The 17,007-nt window shown below is 38.7% G+C and overlaps 1 protein-coding gene across 1 annotated transcript; it reads left to right on the top strand.

Annotated features, from left to right (window-relative positions):
* Positions 1 to 5,049: 5,049 nt before the first annotated feature.
* Positions 5,050 to 16,226, top strand: LOC139971632 (cytochrome P450 2B4-like). The gene is made up of 5 exons (XM_071978269.1): positions 5,050 to 5,273; positions 9,797 to 10,050; positions 11,169 to 11,971; positions 12,581 to 12,824; positions 13,496 to 16,226. Exons 1-5 carry the CDS (start codon positions 5,194 to 5,196, stop codon positions 13,750 to 13,752), a joined length of 1,638 nt encoding a protein of 545 aa, XP_071834370.1. The 5' UTR covers positions 5,050 to 5,193; the 3' UTR covers positions 13,753 to 16,226.
* Positions 16,227 to 17,007: the final 781 nt, after the last annotated feature.

Genomic DNA, 17,007 nt, shown 5'->3' with positions numbered 1-17,007 from the left:
TCATTAAGTAAGAAATTAATGTTCGAAACTATCCAAAAATGTATCCGCTGTATGTATGTATCCATGTATTCTGTTACTCCATGCCTTTTGATTTAATCAAGCCAATTAGAGAATGTATGCATATTCAGTATCAATGAAGCTCTCATTTCTCGAAGAACAGCAGTCGTCGATGCGACCAGCAAACTCGGTGACAACAGTAATAAATGTGCAAAACCTAGCCCAGTGTCGCACATGATACTAAACTTGGTATCACAGACATTTGATCATCTTCACAATATCTCTCTGACCATGGAGGTTTACTAGTGTAACTTTATTAGAACTATATGTCTATGACCAGGCTACACATACTCAGACCTATAAGCCCTACTAACAGTAAACAGTTAGCTCAAGTTCCAACTGACGTTCGAAGAAATTGATCGAAGGAACACTGATTAATATCTTTATTGTGTATTCAATATCAGGAATAATATCGCTTCCAAAGTCCTATGTTATGAAAATAGTTGTCCGGTGAAAAAAAAAAAAATAGCATAGAGGAAAAATTAAGTCGAGATGAAAAAGAACTGGTATCACCACTAGTACAGCACTACTCCTATCTAATAGGATTATATTGTATATGCACAGTATGCATATCTTACCAATACATTAATACCATGCTGACACCACCATGGAGCTAAAGAAATTAATACAGGCCATGAATATGGGAGAAGCCCCCAAGGACTAATGGATTACAACTTCACGTCGGGTGGCTTCCAATGCAATATTTTAACTCAGATTTGGAATATAAAACTTGAGTAACTCGCATATGTTACACCAGTGACACCGCCGCTGTTTAGTGTTGCATTATTCTTACTAAACTCACATCTAGGCGCGTTGCTCTTATAATTGGAACCATTTATTTTTCCTTCTTCAAAAATGCTTTCAAAATGTTACCGTTTTTACGCCGTTCCGTTAGTAACTATCGTTGTCATTTGCAGTCCTTAAATGACATATTTCATCCATGAACAACACCGGTGGTACATTGAAGGGGGTACACCCCCTCAGTCCGACAAGTTTTCAGTGGGACAAGTTTTCTGTCCGAAAATAAAATACACGTTTTCAGTCTGACAATGAAATACACGTTTTCAGTCCGAAAATGAGATACACGTTTTCAGTTGGGGAATGAAAGCCTGCAGTTTTAATGCCATAATATCACCAATAAACGATGACAGCCCGAACTGATAGTAAAGAAATCGTTGGAATGTTTCGTATTAAGTCTCACATCACCGGTCTCAACAAAGATTTGGTACCCGTTAACAAGTTCTACAAACATATGTTATCCGTTCTTTGCTCCTTAAATCCGCTTCCTGTATAGTCATGGTTTATTTGGTTCTAATTCCATCAATGCAATTTACACTTATACCTAGTGTCAGGGGGACCGAAAATTCCAATGTATTTTCTAAAACTTTATTCCTTATTTGTCAATTATGAGTCAGTGTCAGTGGAGAAGAGTGTCGGCATGATTGTGAAGTCAAAGCGACTTACTAAACGGGCCTTCCGTTATATATATATATATATATATATATATATATATATATATATATATATATATATATATATATATATATATATATATATATATATATATATATATATATATAATAATATAGACATATATATATATATATATATATATATATAATGAACAGTATATATTTAAGCTCCGACTGAGAACGTGGATTTTATTTTCGGACTGAGAACGTGTCGGACTGAAAACTCGTTTTTTTTTCGGACTAAAAACGTGTGTTTTATTTTCGGACTGAAAACGTGTCGGACTGACAACGTGTACCCCATTGAAGTATAAAGAAAAACTTTTGATTAAACATTGTCTTATATGTTTCTTTCCCCTTGTCGTTACGCACGGAATCCCTCAGGTTTACATATATAACAATGACTCGATATGAACCCCTCAAAGAGTGTGTCAAGCGTGCGACAAAGTTTCCAAAGACTATAGCGTGAGAGCCTGGATATCTCATCTCAGAGGGCCATTCTCTCAATCTAGTACTGTGAGCAAGGAGTACGGTCTCCTGGAATCAGTCTCTCGAAGGAGACCTCAGAGAGCCACCGTCACAATATTGTGAAACGATTTGCGAGGGAAATGGGAATATGGTGGAAGGATGTGAGGATGATGGGTAGTGGAATTATTTCTTCCCAAATACTGGCTCAATGCATAAATATGCTCTCATATATGCTGTCTTAAAATCAATCACAGATAAGACAAACATTATTTTGCATCTAGATCTGTGTGTGAAATGCCATGAAATATAACACAACCCTGTAAGCAGAAGAAAAGTCCAGTTACTATACGTATAATGTGTAAATGGCTAAAAGATCTAGGCCTATGCCTTTAAGATGTGCACCTTTGGGATCAGGGTTTCTCAATATTTTGAAGAACTATGGTAAATTTATAGTAAGCTGTCTGAATGGAAATCTCGATTTGACCACAAATAGGCCGGTCGAGCTACACCCCTTTTGGAATACTTACTGTTTGATTATTATACCGATCGGCGGTACATTGTATATCAATTATGTTACCATGGAAATTGAGGGTGCACAATCTCTAGAGATTATAACTTTCCTGGAAAACAAGACGTGATGGTCTTTAATCACTCAAATTATGAAAGCCGTTAATATTTATCAATGCCGGTTAAAAACAACAAATAAAGTCTGGGACTAGTCTTGTTCTAGACATACAATATATGCACCACATAAATCACCTTATAAAAAACAGGAAGCTCAATGTCAAGAAAAAATCGATATCTTTCAGCGTTAACGTGTACGATACTACCTACGTGTACGATTCTATAAGAGGACAAAGAAATAACGAATTTCGTATATAATATTGCAGCAATATAGTGAGACCACGCCCATTCGTTTTGACCTTTCAAAATAATTATGTCATGCCAGAAGTTTCATCATCCATCTGCCAGGCTGTTGTTTCCTTCACCATGTATTCAAGTCCCCAGTTTATCACGATACCAGCGCAGGAAACGTGATTCAACGACATGTATTAGGCCTATATATATAGGCTATAGTATTTACCCAAGATTCTAGATGGAATCTAGAATCTTTTATAGTACCCATGAGATAATTCATGGTCGAAGTAATTTCTCAACCTTGTCATACCTCATCTGTTCGACATGAGCAGGAAAGGTTCCCCGATTTTAGCGTACCTTGGTCTGCTAGACCTTCAAACCTCCTGATATTTCATCAAATTTTGTTTGAGGAAGTTTGCTCATTACAAAAGATCTCTATCATAATTATATGAGTCAAATATTATTGGACAAGCGCCCTCCACATAAGTGAAAACCTCAAAGTACCCCCTTTTTAACGTAGTACGTATATAAAGTATAACATTTTGATATGTAAATAGACTAAAATAGTGACCTTTTGATGAAAAATTAAATTGCTCAGAAACATTCAGACACTTGACTTGTTTGGAACGGACTGTACATAGGATCCATTTTGGTCGAGAGTTTTGAGATAATGTGTGGTTTGCGCCAGAAAAATCAAACTCACATGAACCTCGACCTTTATATCCGTTCAGGTTGGACCCTCTTCCGCCGCCCGTGTTGCTAAAGTTTGACTCGGACCGTATTACTTGAAATATAGCTCAACCACAGTCAAATTAAGGAATGGCTTAATTTGTTAATCAGGTACCGTAATGAATACTTTCGACATTTTGTCAAAATTACACAACAACAACCATTGTAAGTCAAAACTGGAAATAGTTGTGAAGTACAAATGTCCGATCTGGACTAAGCATTGGTACTTTTTAAAAATAAGTACTCTTTTCGAATTATGAAACATAAACTAAAGAATAGTGATACAGCAGAATGCTTCCCACTATGTTACTATTGTAAAGATGTTATCGAGGCTGCAAATATACAACAAATTGTTAATTCTTAACTCCTGATGGAATTATCCCCCACCGTCTGTTACATCTGGGGGTGGGGGTGATGTGGGTTTGGGTTGAGTAAGTATAACAGTGCAATGAGGTAGTGGAGGGGTGTAAACGTTCCAATAAAGGGGTTCACCCCTCCTTCAGTGGCATTACGGTCTCTGTAGGCACGATTGCGTATAGTGACTCATACATACTACATGAAAGAAAAATTTATACTTTATAAAAATGATTTTTTATTTTATTTGAATTCTGAAAGCGATAACAATTCCCAATCAACTACCGCCGAGAATACGTATGTATACGTTATTCCATGATTCAGTCAGCCATTTTTCTGATTCTGAATTCTGCTCCACGTTTATGGAACTCCCTCCCGGTTGAACTTAGGTCGTTGGATTCACTCAATTTAGGCGCTGTCTTAAAACTTTTCTTTTCTCTCAACTCTATTAGTTTTTGAACCTTCAGCACTCGTAACGCGTATACTATTGAACAACTTTTGGTGGAGTATGCGCTATATAAAACCAGTTATTATTATTATTATTATTATTATTATTATTATTATTATTATTATTATTATTATTATTATTGTTATTATTATTATTATTATTATTATTATTATTATCAACATCATCATTATTATTATTAGTATTAGTATTAGTGTTATTATTATTATTATTATTAATAATAATAATAATAATATTCAAAGCTATGACCGTGGGGTCACAACGTCCTTGCAAACATTGGAATTCCCCCATCATACCATAATGTTTACATGCCAACCTTTAGACCGGGAATCCAACATCGATTGTCAACCAATATGAGTATTGCTAAAATAAGCAATAGGCTTGTACAAATTCCCATGGCTCACAAACTGGCGCATATCACGAAATTCATGGTGCAGCTTGGGCTACGTGACTGAAACCATGTGTATCAATCCACTGCACACGTAACGTCAGTAGACATAAAATAATATTATCTCCAGATTTTTTTCTTTCTTAACGAGATAAGTGGCATGGTATAAAGAGTCAAATTACTTTTTCCCAAAGTTACATCCATACCACCGGCTATATGCATGGGTAACTCGCCAGGCTATTTCCATTGGCTGTTCTGGTTGGCCACGTGACAATCAAGTGTACATGGTGAATTCCCTCCTTAAAAGCACATGGTGACAGCAATAGTACCTCTCATTGCTCTTACTTCGTTGTTCACGTTGTTTCGCGGAGAAAGCAGAAAGAAAGAAAAATTGGTTGGCGATAATGGACTTCTTTTCGGTTACTCTGTGTTTGTTCGTTATTTGTACATTTTTATGTACATTGGCTGTTTTTCGTGATCGTAGGTAAGTATCACCAATTTGTTTCTCCATCATAATGTTGTTTGCAACTCGTATTTCGTAAGTTGGTGATATATTAAAGGCCATATTCATCCAGTGCATATCGAGAGGAAAGTTATTCTATTTTTAATCTAGGCCTATCAGCTAATTTGGGTTGGTTTTGGGAAGCGATCGTTTCACAGGGAACCAATCACCGATAACAAATATAGTTTGAAGTTGAACGATAATTGCAGATTTTTCAATAATACACTTTATTTTTTGAACACTGTATAGTTATTGGCCTGCTTTGCCTTTGAACATCTAATATCAAAAAAATGAATGTGTCAATATTTATTATTTGTGTATGGCAAGTGAGCAACTTAGAGGTGTAGGTTTTGCAGGCTGTGAGAAAATATTTACGGTGGTTTTGACTGGAATTATTATAGCAACACGGTTGTATTTCGTTCTGTGTAACAGGGTAGAAAACGTTCACACGCCATGCAAAACATCTAAATGTTCAATCTAAGCAGATATTTTCGCTTCCCATGTGAACGTTGGACCGCATTGGAGGGGTGGGGGGGGGGTAGGAATACATATGCACATAATGTACAGGTATACACATGCACATAGCTTTAGCATATACAGTAAAGAAGCTTCTTTCATAGAAAAGCAATAGGAAGTAGAACTGACAGAAATGGATATACATTATTAAGTTATATTGCATAAAACTCGCCACTGCTTAAAATTGTGCCATTACACATATTTATTCAGGAAAGTAAAACTCGGTCTGAATTAGGTTAAGATATTTCAAAAGGCAAGCAATAAACAGTGAAACGCTCTGAATCACCCCTCCTTCTCTGCTCATCCCCCCCCCCCCGCACTTTCCATCAAATAAGTAATTATGAGGTGTTGCCAATTCTATACTGATAAAGACATCTATAGTTTAGTAGGTTGTATGCTAAAGTCACAGGTCGAGTTTCAGTTTAACATATCAGTCGTGGGAATTATTGATAAGAATAGGTATGCGGGTTTTCGAAAATCGACGCAGACCTAGTATGTCGGTAGGTTGATATATTTAGTTATTTGTTACACCGTCCTGATCCATATATAGCGTTGCATACACTATGTTCCCGGTATTGTTTATGTGATTCCATATGTACCATACCTTGTTATGCGTATACTTTTTTTTCTATGTATATCATAACACGTAAGAGTGTGATACAAGCTGTAGTATATGGTGATTGCGGATTCCCACTTCCTATTCACAAATCGCTATACCCCACCCCTCCCCTCCCACTCCCCACCTACCCCTCCCACCTACCCTCTCCCCTACCACTTTAGCGGTCTTCGTCAGTTATATCGTCCGAACAATGCACGAAGATACGCCTGGAGTTACGACGTATCGTAGAAATTAACTGCATCGTCACGGCATGGACCATTGTTATTTTTTCTATGTCGCGTGTGAGGTCTTATAGGGGTGATGGATTCTTGCAAAATTCCAATAACTGCTTTTCCTCAGAGAAACAATCGACGATATTATATAACTATTAAAGCCTACCCTTATTACAGAACGTATCGTTTTTTTCCCTACGAACAGGCGCTCTCAACGGTCTCGTTAAATTGTGAAATAAATGTATGGTTAATACCGCGGTTATAACGATATAATCACCCCGGGCCCTTATCAAAGATTTCGTTGATGTCGAAACAGTAAATAATAAAAGAAGAGTCACGCTGTCTCTTCAACTGTCTGAATGATATAGGCAGGTATGGTACGTTCTCGTGCTAAACTGTTTTGCTACACAAATATATGTCTACCTGTTGTAGGCGGGAACTGGCCCGAGTAAAGTGCCCTAGTCAGTGAAGAGGGGGAGGGGGTCAGATTTGAGTATAAATAGTCAATCTCTCGATATAATCTTGTTTTTAAATTCCATCTGGCAGTGTCTGCACAACAACTAATATCCCCATGCAATGCCCATTGCTTCCAATACCTCCTCCACCTCTCCCCAACCTCTCCCGAACCGCTCCCCCAACCTTCAGCCCCCTCCTGCCCCCCCCCCGCATCTCACCTTGAGGAGCAAATCGAAGGCTATCGTTACGTGGGCCTCTTTTGCATTTGTAGTTATACCAAGCCTTAATAATTGTTATTACGGTTATGCGAGCTCAATTGATCAATAAATCTAAATGCATGTTTTGTTTCCTTTGCGAAGAAAACATTAAAAAAAAAATAGGTGGTATATATATATATATATACTGCTCATTCATTCACTTGCAACAACCACGTTGAATGTTACGTAATCAATAACGCGCTATTTGAAAGAAAGATAGTCCCTGGATATAGAGGATTAGTAAAAACCAGGTCAAGGGCAAACTGATTATAAAAGGATTGATTTCATTGCAGAGAAAATAACATCGATTGATTTTAAAGAAAGACAGCCTTGGCCAGTTTGATCATTCCCTTTAACTTTATACCTTACTCGAGTACAGTCAACCTTGATCTAATATATAATAGCCTATACATGCAGCATCTCCGATTACGGTGGTTTACCACAAGCAAATAAAAATTATTCCCGTAAAACTGACGAAGATTCGATATAAGGAAGGCCATAGTCTCGCAATAAGGAAGGTCACAGTTTCGATAATTAAGACAGACCAAGAGAGTATATAATTATGGCGCGCCGTTTCGACCCCGTAATTTCGCCAATTGGTAATTGTATAATAATAATAAAGGTAAAATAAAGACTTTAAAAGGTGGCCCGGGGATGTCAATGTCCCCTAGGCCCACCCTTGCTCTGGACGCCCCTAATGATATGTCCCCTGAGTGAATCATGTGGTTGTGTCGTGCAAATAATTTACAACTGGGGCCATGGGAAAGTGTGGGTAAATTTGGTAGACCTGCGGGTAATTTCGTAACGTACAAGCAAGTTCGTTGAAAGACATGCACAACTTTTCATCTGCTTGTTGTGCATGTATTTTGTGATCGGGTTTGTGAGTTTTGGGTCAAGAATTCATGATCATTTTTTTTCCAAGAATTGTTCATATAACTTCGCTCGTAAAGAAGGAGAATTGAAATAATTATGACTGACTACGAATGTGCACGATAATACACACTACTAGTGTATAACCCTATGTATATATGCCTACATGAAGACCTGTCCTACAGAATTGTGTGACCGCCGAATAGAACTCATGTCACAGGGCACTTACCTGGAAGTAAACTACTGTAAGATATATGTCGCCGCAAACAAACCACCAACTCTATAGCACTATTTTTATAATTATTTATAGGAGAAACTTAGCTTGCCTGTTCTCTCGCGTAACCTGCAGTATGGTAACTAATACCACTAGGGTGGTGTTGTCAGGTGTTTCGTGGAATGATAGTGGAAGCCGGTGTTTCGTAATATTTCTTCATGCGCAGGGACTCAGACGGAGAGAGAGAGGACCTGTTTAGATAATACGAGTGTGTAGGAATTCTATTCATTGGCCAACATGTTGGGATTTTACCCCGCATGGCTTCATTAACCACCATGCTAGAACAGAACCTTATATAAACCAGGGAGTTGCTACCGATGTATAACGTCTCCCTGACTATCACGGGGCTACAACCACTAGGCCCTATATAGAGAAGCATACAAAGTACAACCTATCTTGATTGTCAGGAAGTTGTCTGACTATTAAATCTTTCCTTCGACCTCCGTGTCTCCTTTAGCTAATGAATCGATGAACTGTGTTAATCTAAGATACTATCAAAACTTCCTCGAATGTTATATATATTGGTCCTCCCAGTACAGAGTATGAATGATATACAAACCGATCCGTTTTGGCCAAAAGTTCCTACCTTTACATCTGTTACGTGATATGGCCAGGTCAGGTCATGCAGAGGTCCTAGCATGTATATAAAGTATTCTTTCCCACCTCCGGACATAATGATGTAATCCACATGTATACGTTGTAAAGTATCGTTAAAAGGCGAATTTGTCTGTCCCTACCTCGAACGTATTGTAATAAGTTTGCGTGCATTCCTCCCCACTGGCTGTTCCCTTCCTCTATATATGTGCTCCACACCACAGCCTCATGGCCACACGGTCATGGTACCACAGCAGAGGTTACATTCAACACCATTGAACATTGGTCCAACTCCTGCCCACCCCCATCTCAAATTTGTAACCTGGAGCCCTGTAATTTTGGCAATTATTTTAAAGAGTTCGTATCATCACAACATTTATATTACATCACATACCAACGTGAGCAGCCCCCTCACCCACCCCGCCCTTCGACCGAATACCTGGTTAAGCAATACAATGTAGTTGTTTGGTATAAACCGTTTGATGAAATCTGAAGAGAAATAAATATATAATTTTAATAAGAAACTAAAAAGATCAAATTGATTTTTTGTTTTATGGTGACCGCAACCATAAATAAGGTCAGCGTAACCGACCGACGACGTTGTTAAAATGATAACTGAAATATGCGTACTGACCACGACATAAAAGATTGTCCAATAGTTCAATTAAATCGAACCAATTAATTTATCGATGTCCTTCTTTCGTCAGGATCCCGCAGGGGTTACCGCCTGGACCGGCAGGTGTGCCGCTACTGGGGTATATTCCGTGGTTATCTGGCACTCCCTATATAGATTTCCACGAGATGAGGAAACGCTACGGGGACATGTTCTCGGTGAGGCTTGGCAAACGTTGGCACGTTGTATTAAACGGAAGCACCTCAATTAGACGGGCATTAGTCGAAAATGGTGCCGCCTGCTCTGGAAGGCCCAACTGGATTTTAAACCGTATCCTCAAAGGAAAAGGTATAAACTATATATGGTGTAATGCCAAAATAAATTCCTTTTATCTTTATCAGTGCAGTGCAGAATTTCTAGTAACACAGGAGAGAGTAAAGGCCCTCATTGATGGGAAGTGTGGTGTCGAGCGGAAGGGAAGGGGTGGGGTGGGGTACTTTAATCTACCATATTAAAATCGGAGTAAAATAAGCCACAAAGTAATGTCGTATATGAACTGTTTATATTGTTATGAAACATAGTGAGGGAATTTTCATTTATATTGCGTAATATTTTATGAGAACATATTTCAAGCAATAAAAAGATCCATAATGGTGTCAATGATCAGAGCAACAACAAAAAAAAGACCATATCAATGAATATTAAGGAAAGGGTCCATTTGGATTCAACATTTTATACAGATAATACGAATATATACATGGGCAATACGGCTGCAGGGTATTGGTGAGAAGGGAGGGGAGTAGAAGTTACGTAACCGTCTCTGTGTCTTATCAAGAGAGGCTCTTCGTGCATCTTCTCTTAGCTCATATCCCGGTGTTAGAACCTCTCATGAAGCTGCCATTTAGAGAGCTTAGGTCCGTAAACAGGTTGGGGCACAAGGGGATAGGCGCCCAATAGGACTACTGTGCCTCTCTGCCATTGTCATGCATGTTCACAAGAAATTATAATATTCTGATATATTGTGCCCCTCCTTAAATTGTTGGTGCCTGTTCACCAACTCAGAATTCTTGACTACGGACCTGCTAGAGCTCCCAATAGTCATTATCAAAAGTCGACAAAACATGACTAACGTTTTACCAAACGTTGACCACCATGTCTGCAGCCCATTGATTCAAATTGATCAATATAGTTGGGTTCCCTGTACACTATACAGTTAACTATACCGCTACAAGCTTTCTGACTTCATCCCTACTCCACCGGCGGTCTTAAAGTCAGGTGAAAAATTGAATTTGAAAAGTTTCCATTTCTGCCGCTGGGTCAGTGGATTGGTCGTAACTATCCTTACACATACAAAGTCTCCAAAGTCCTGCCCTCGTGATCCTGCACTCGCTAACCATTTGAATAAATATTTCTATCAATAAATAATAATATTGTTATCAATAACTTTTTCTTATCCTATGAAACAGCTGTAGCAAACGAGCAGCCGGATGCCGGGTGGAGGTTGCACCGTAGCTTCTGGTTCTCTTTGTTCCGTCAACTTGGCCAAGACAAGATTCAACATATCATAAAAGAGGAGGTAGAGTGTATGAAAAACGCTCTCATTAAGGAAAATGGTCAAGCGATTGACCCATCTGGATTAGTGAAACTGACCTTTTGTAATATCATTTGTAGATTTTGTTTTGGAAAGCGGTACGCTGCAGACGATCCGGAATTTCACCGCCTGCATCGCAACGCAGATACTTACATGCAAAATTTAGCCAAAGCCTCGAGGACTCTGCCATTCTTTGGCCAAGCTGAGAAAGTTTTCCAGAATATTTTAGGAGGCTATGATGGCATTATTAGTTTCATCAAAGAGAGGATCGAAGAACATAAAACAATGAGATTACGGGATCGAACAAGGTCATGTGACGATCTTTTGGATATGTATTTCAATCGCACTGCAGAAGCAGTGGATGAAATTGATCATATTGGAATTCTCCCAGCCGCAGCAGACATCAACATGAATACAACAGGGATGTATGGAAACAGAGCCAGCGATCAACCAAACTTCACTAAGATGAAGGAAATAGACGAAGCTAACTTACCTAACATAGTTCTCGACATCTTCGTCGGCGGTTTGGAGACTATTAACGCCGCAATGTTATGGAGTCTATGCGCTATGGTGAAGTACCCGGATGTTCAGAGACGGATACAAAAAGAAATGGAAGATGTCGTCGGATTGGGTTGTGTCCCCGATTACCAACAATTAAACCAATTGCCATATACCAAGGTGAGTTTTAAACTGTCAAATCTAATACGCTGGGAAATCATTCTCTCTTACGGCCGTCTTTCTTAAATATTTTAAGAACCTATATATACCACCAATGTTGGTGATCAGGGCTGAAAAGAGACATAGAGTCAGATAGAGAGAGGGGGGGTGGCCCTGGGTCAATGATCGGGGGAAGGGAGTTGAAGCAGCATAACCCGTGCAGTGGATCTGGGAGCACCCCCCCCCCCAAAAAAAAAACACTTCAAATGATGCATAGATGAACCAACAGGAGGATAACGTGCTTTGACAAAAGATTCCACGTGCTTTGATCAATAAATTGTTGGCTTTAGTAGGCTTTACTACTTTTTGAAAGCACTGACAAATCTTTTTAAAACTGATTAAAGTGGCAGAAACTGAAGAATCAACGCAAAAAAAACTGTTTGAATTCCATACAAAATTGTGACACATATTAATCAGTATACCGGTATTGTGTTACGTGAACGGTTTTTCTCCTTTATTTGTTTCAGTACAATTTGTTATAAACATGCAATATTGTCTGTTTCCTGTGCATTATATATATTTTTTTCATATTTATTATTATACAAAATTTCTCTTTATCATCTGATACAGGCAACGTTGTTGGAGATATACCGAGTTGGTAACGTGATACCGTTTGCTATACCTCATTGTGTAACTCAACCAGTTGTCTTGGACGGTTACAAACTTCCCGTTGGTACTCGCATCCTAGCCAATATCTATGGGGCACATATGGACCCTAAAGATTGGAGAAACCCAGAATTGTTTGATCCAAGTCGTTTCATTGATGAAACTGGCAAAGTCAAGATTGCACAAGCTTACATGCCATTCTCTGTTGGTAAGAAGATAAATAATAATTATACAGAGATTCCATTTTGCTATGATACGATATATATTGACTTCCTTCATTTGGATTGGGTAACGCTGGATAATACCCAATTTAGGCCTGCTGCTTATACGACGAATCTTATACTTTCAAACAAATTGCCCGCATAAAAAAATAAATTTATGATATGGAGCTAATGAAGAAAGACATTCTCTTCTCATTAACAAACATTAACCAAAAATAAACAGAAAATACGAAAGCCTATAAGGTTTATAATTTTTTCTATAACAATTTTTTTTATGACAATTTTTTAATTTGAGAGTGTATTTAAAGTGTATTATATAGTGTAGCTACATCACCGCTTAATACGATGAGTCGAACATTCTTAATCTTGGGGGGGGGGGGGGGGGGTATAACCCAAGTAATACACAACCAAGTCTGTGTGAAAGTTGTGATTCAAGCATTCCATGGTTAAGGTTCGTAACCCTAAGTAGAATTGTTATCTATTTATATTTTTATATCTGACTTATGGTATATATACTTACCAGTTAAAGCTGTCTCACTGTTGGCGCCAGTTGCATGCATATTATACAGACAATACGTTAACTATAAGCGACACAAACCATTGTATAAATAAGACATTTATCCACGTGTACTTTTGTTTGTTTGTTTTAACTATATAGGTAAACGTGTCTGTATGGGTGAGAATCTTGCCAGGAAGGAGCTGTTTGTAGCCCTCACTACTCTCTTACATCACTTTGAGATCCTCCCGGCTGATGACGAGATAACGCCAGAGTTTGACGGGGTCGCAGGTACGACGCGTTGTCCCGTCCCTTTTAAGATGAGGGCAATTCGACGAGTTAACAGACAGACAGAACTTACAGACAGTGAAATGCTGACGGAAATAACCTCCAAGAATGAGGCCATCCTGATGGCATAGTGCAAGGTGGTCTTAAACGCGTGTGAACATTCTGCTTTCACCTTATGTCTATTTCAAGTAAAACAATGAGTATCGACGAATCTGTAAGAGGATGGATTACAAAATAATTTTACTTCCAAGCTCCAATGAGAAGATAAGGTTTTCTTCTATTTTATGAAACTTAAGTAATTGGGTGTTAAAGGACATTGTACTTTGTAACACCGATTAAGTTGAGGATAACCTGTTCCATTACTTGCGCCATTCCATATCTTGTTTGTACATATAAACGAATCCTGGCGAACCGGTAACAGTTTCAAACACATTATACACAAACACACACACACGCACAAAGTGGCTAGCCATCGGGCCCTTCCTATTATTATATAAGCAAGGACCTCCAAAACTGAAGGATCGAGAATTCATAATAAACAGAGAAATTCTGTCCTACATTCGTGACGAAAATAGAGTACTCGGCATGACGCGTGAACAACGACCACACCCTCTTTTTTTTAATGTCACTTTAACGTGGAAAACTGGCAGGGACGTATGGGAATGATGAATTTTAAGTGAATTCCGTTCTTTTTTTTTATCAATAAAGTTGTAAAATAAATTTGTTCCAATTAAATTATATATATTTTTATAAGCTAAAACTGAGCAATAGATGTAAAACCGGTGAGGTATTTCAAAGTGTACTTTTATATAGATAGAGGCGTACGTTAACGGCTAGTAAACTATTTTTCTAAGTTTGTAAAAATGGATTTGAAGGACCAAAACGTTAACTTATATCGACTAGTGCTTTTTGCATTTGTTGTTAAGGACTTAATTTCTGATCATATTATCGTTTGCGTGGAATAAATGACGTTTTATATACTAAGTTATGTTTTTCGTGAAGGATAGAAATATTGATAAAATATACCTACTTCCAGGGGCGCAACCACGCTTACTTCTGGTACATGTAACATTACAGCAATTTCTAGTGTACAGCAGGCTGACATAATATATAACATGTATATGCGATACAACCTCAACACTTGCGGACAATTCTTCAATGTCATAGGGGGGTGTCATATTATATGTTCCGGAAGACGTCAATATAATGAAGGAAAAGTCATTCTTGATTCTTGAACATATATTTCACGTAACGTCAATAACCATAAACAATGTTGTGTATAGTATAACCGTAAGGAGTAGCAGCAGGCATGGAGAGTAATAGTATACAGTAGCGTACATGAGTATTTATAGTTTACATACTTAATGAGATAACATGGGATGTAATTGGCTTAACCAGCATCTTATCTGATAAGCCAATAATATAACAGTGTGACTGGTTACATGACAATTAGACTTATGACGTCACATCACATCCCCCTTTCTTAAATTGAAACGTCCAGAACACAACAATTACCTAGGCTACTAGTTTTCTTAGGTCAATTCGAATTATCAATTCAATTCTTAAGTTCTTAAGAAGGGCTTGTATAAATTATATTTTTAATTTAACGTCATATAATTCAGAATTATAATATCTTTGATATTACTCTTTAATATTAAGTTAAAATGCGTCTTCCATTTAATACATATTACTAATCCAAAATCTTCCTTGGGTTTCATATCGTTGATCAGTTTGTTTTCTATCAACTGGATCTATGCTTTGGTTTTCAGCCCTTTATTCATCTAGACTTTGACCTTGTCCTTGGGGGTCCACGAGCGACTCGACAAAAGTTACTCTATTTTCCCTCTCTGTCACATCACATGTGGGGGGGGGGGGGGGGAACCCCGCCTCTTAGATTTCTACACTGGAAGGCTTAATATCTTAACCCGCCCCCTCCCCACTCCCCGCCCCTCCCCACTCCCCGCCCCCTCCCTGCTCCAAGTACAACTGTCTATATCATTGTTTTGTATCTTTACATTGGACATCATTTTCTCTATATATTTTTTTTTAATTATAATTTTTATTATAATTTTATTTTATTTTTTGTTGCTGTCGCTTGCAAAAGTAAAATACTTTCAGAGAAGAGTGAAAGAGAGTATAGAACGAATGTGAGACGAAACTCAATTTTTTACTTAAAAAGCATTAAAAAGCAGAATTTTTACTTGTTGGTTTGTGCCTTCGTGACTGCGTACACCACATATATATATAACTTAACATTCCATTACCAAATGGATACCAAATACTGAAGGGGAATATTTAGAGTGAAGGTGAACTTCAGATTGGACGTTTGGAAATAATTTTAAGTAGAAGACTATGTAAAAGATTAGAAAGATATTAAGGTTACATATATTTATTCACACACGTTATTCGAAATTTTACATTTTATGTTTAACATTTCCATGTTCTCATTCTCATTAAGTAAATCGTATTTTCAAGTCCTGTTTTGTTATTTAAAATTTGTATATTTATTTCACAAGAATTATTTATTCTATATTTACTCTTTTACAAAAAGTCCATGTTAAATCATCCAAGCGATTGAAATAAATGTTTAAAAGAACCAAAGTGATATTCTGTTCTCAACTTTCTTAATTAATGTCCCAATGTAACGTCTGAAAGTCAGTCAAAACGTCATTTCCGGTAAACAATGACCGCCTTTTCTGACGTCATTAAGAACCGAGCATGCCATTTTGTTGCGCGTATAGTTCGGTCCTTTATTGGATACAATTCGTCTCATCTCTGTTGGGCCAAAGAGAGGGTTTTCAGGGGTTTCGGTCTTCATAGGCTCCGCTCCTTCTCTGTTGGGCTTGGGAGAGGTGTTTCAGTGATTCTGCCTTCATTGGGGTACGCTTCGTCTCATCTCTGTTGGCGAGGAGATGGGGTTGTTCGGGTTTGGCGAGGGATGGGGGTTGGCGAGGGATGGGGTTGTTCGGGGTTGGCGAGGAGATGGGGTTGTTCGGGGTTGGCGAGGGGATGGGGGTTGGCGAGGGGATGGGGGTTGTTCGGGATTGGCGAGGGGATTGTTTGGGATTGGCGAGGAGATGGGGGTTGTTCGGGATTGGCGAGGGGATGGGGGTTGCTCGGGGTTGGCGAGGGGATGGGGGTTGTTCGGGATTGGCGAGGGGATTGTTCGGGATTGGCGAGGGGATGGGGTTTGTCCGGGATGGCGAGGGGATGGGGGTTGTTCTGTTCGGGGTTGGCGAGGAGATGGGGTTGTTCGGGGTTGGCGAGGGGATGGGGGTTGTTCGGGGTTGGCGAGGGGATGGGGGTTGTTCAGGGCTGGCGAGGGGATGGGGGTTGTTCGGGGTTGGCGAGGGGATGGGGGTTGTTCGGGGTTGGCGAGGAGATGG

Source organism: Apostichopus japonicus, chromosome 8 (assembly GCF_037975245.1).
Source record: "Apostichopus japonicus isolate 1M-3 chromosome 8, ASM3797524v1, whole genome shotgun sequence".
Classification (NCBI taxonomy): domain Eukaryota; kingdom Metazoa; phylum Echinodermata; class Holothuroidea; order Aspidochirotida; family Stichopodidae; genus Apostichopus; species Apostichopus japonicus.
The sequence above is the reverse complement of the archived record's forward strand: the minus strand, read 5'-3'. Positions and strand labels throughout refer to the sequence as shown.

Excerpts from the sequence above, each read along its gene's own strand:
- LOC139971632 (XM_071978269.1), top strand. The coding sequence starts at position 5,194 with ATGGACTTCTTTTCGGTTACTCTGTGTTTGTTCGTTATTTGTACATTT. Across the intron at positions 10,051-11,168 it reads CCGTATCCTCAAAGGAAAAG|CTGTAGCAAACGAGCAGCCG; the intron begins GTATAAACTATA and ends CCTATGAAACAG. Across the intron at positions 11,972-12,580 it reads ACCAATTGCCATATACCAAG|GCAACGTTGTTGGAGATATA; the intron begins GTGAGTTTTAAA and ends CATCTGATACAG.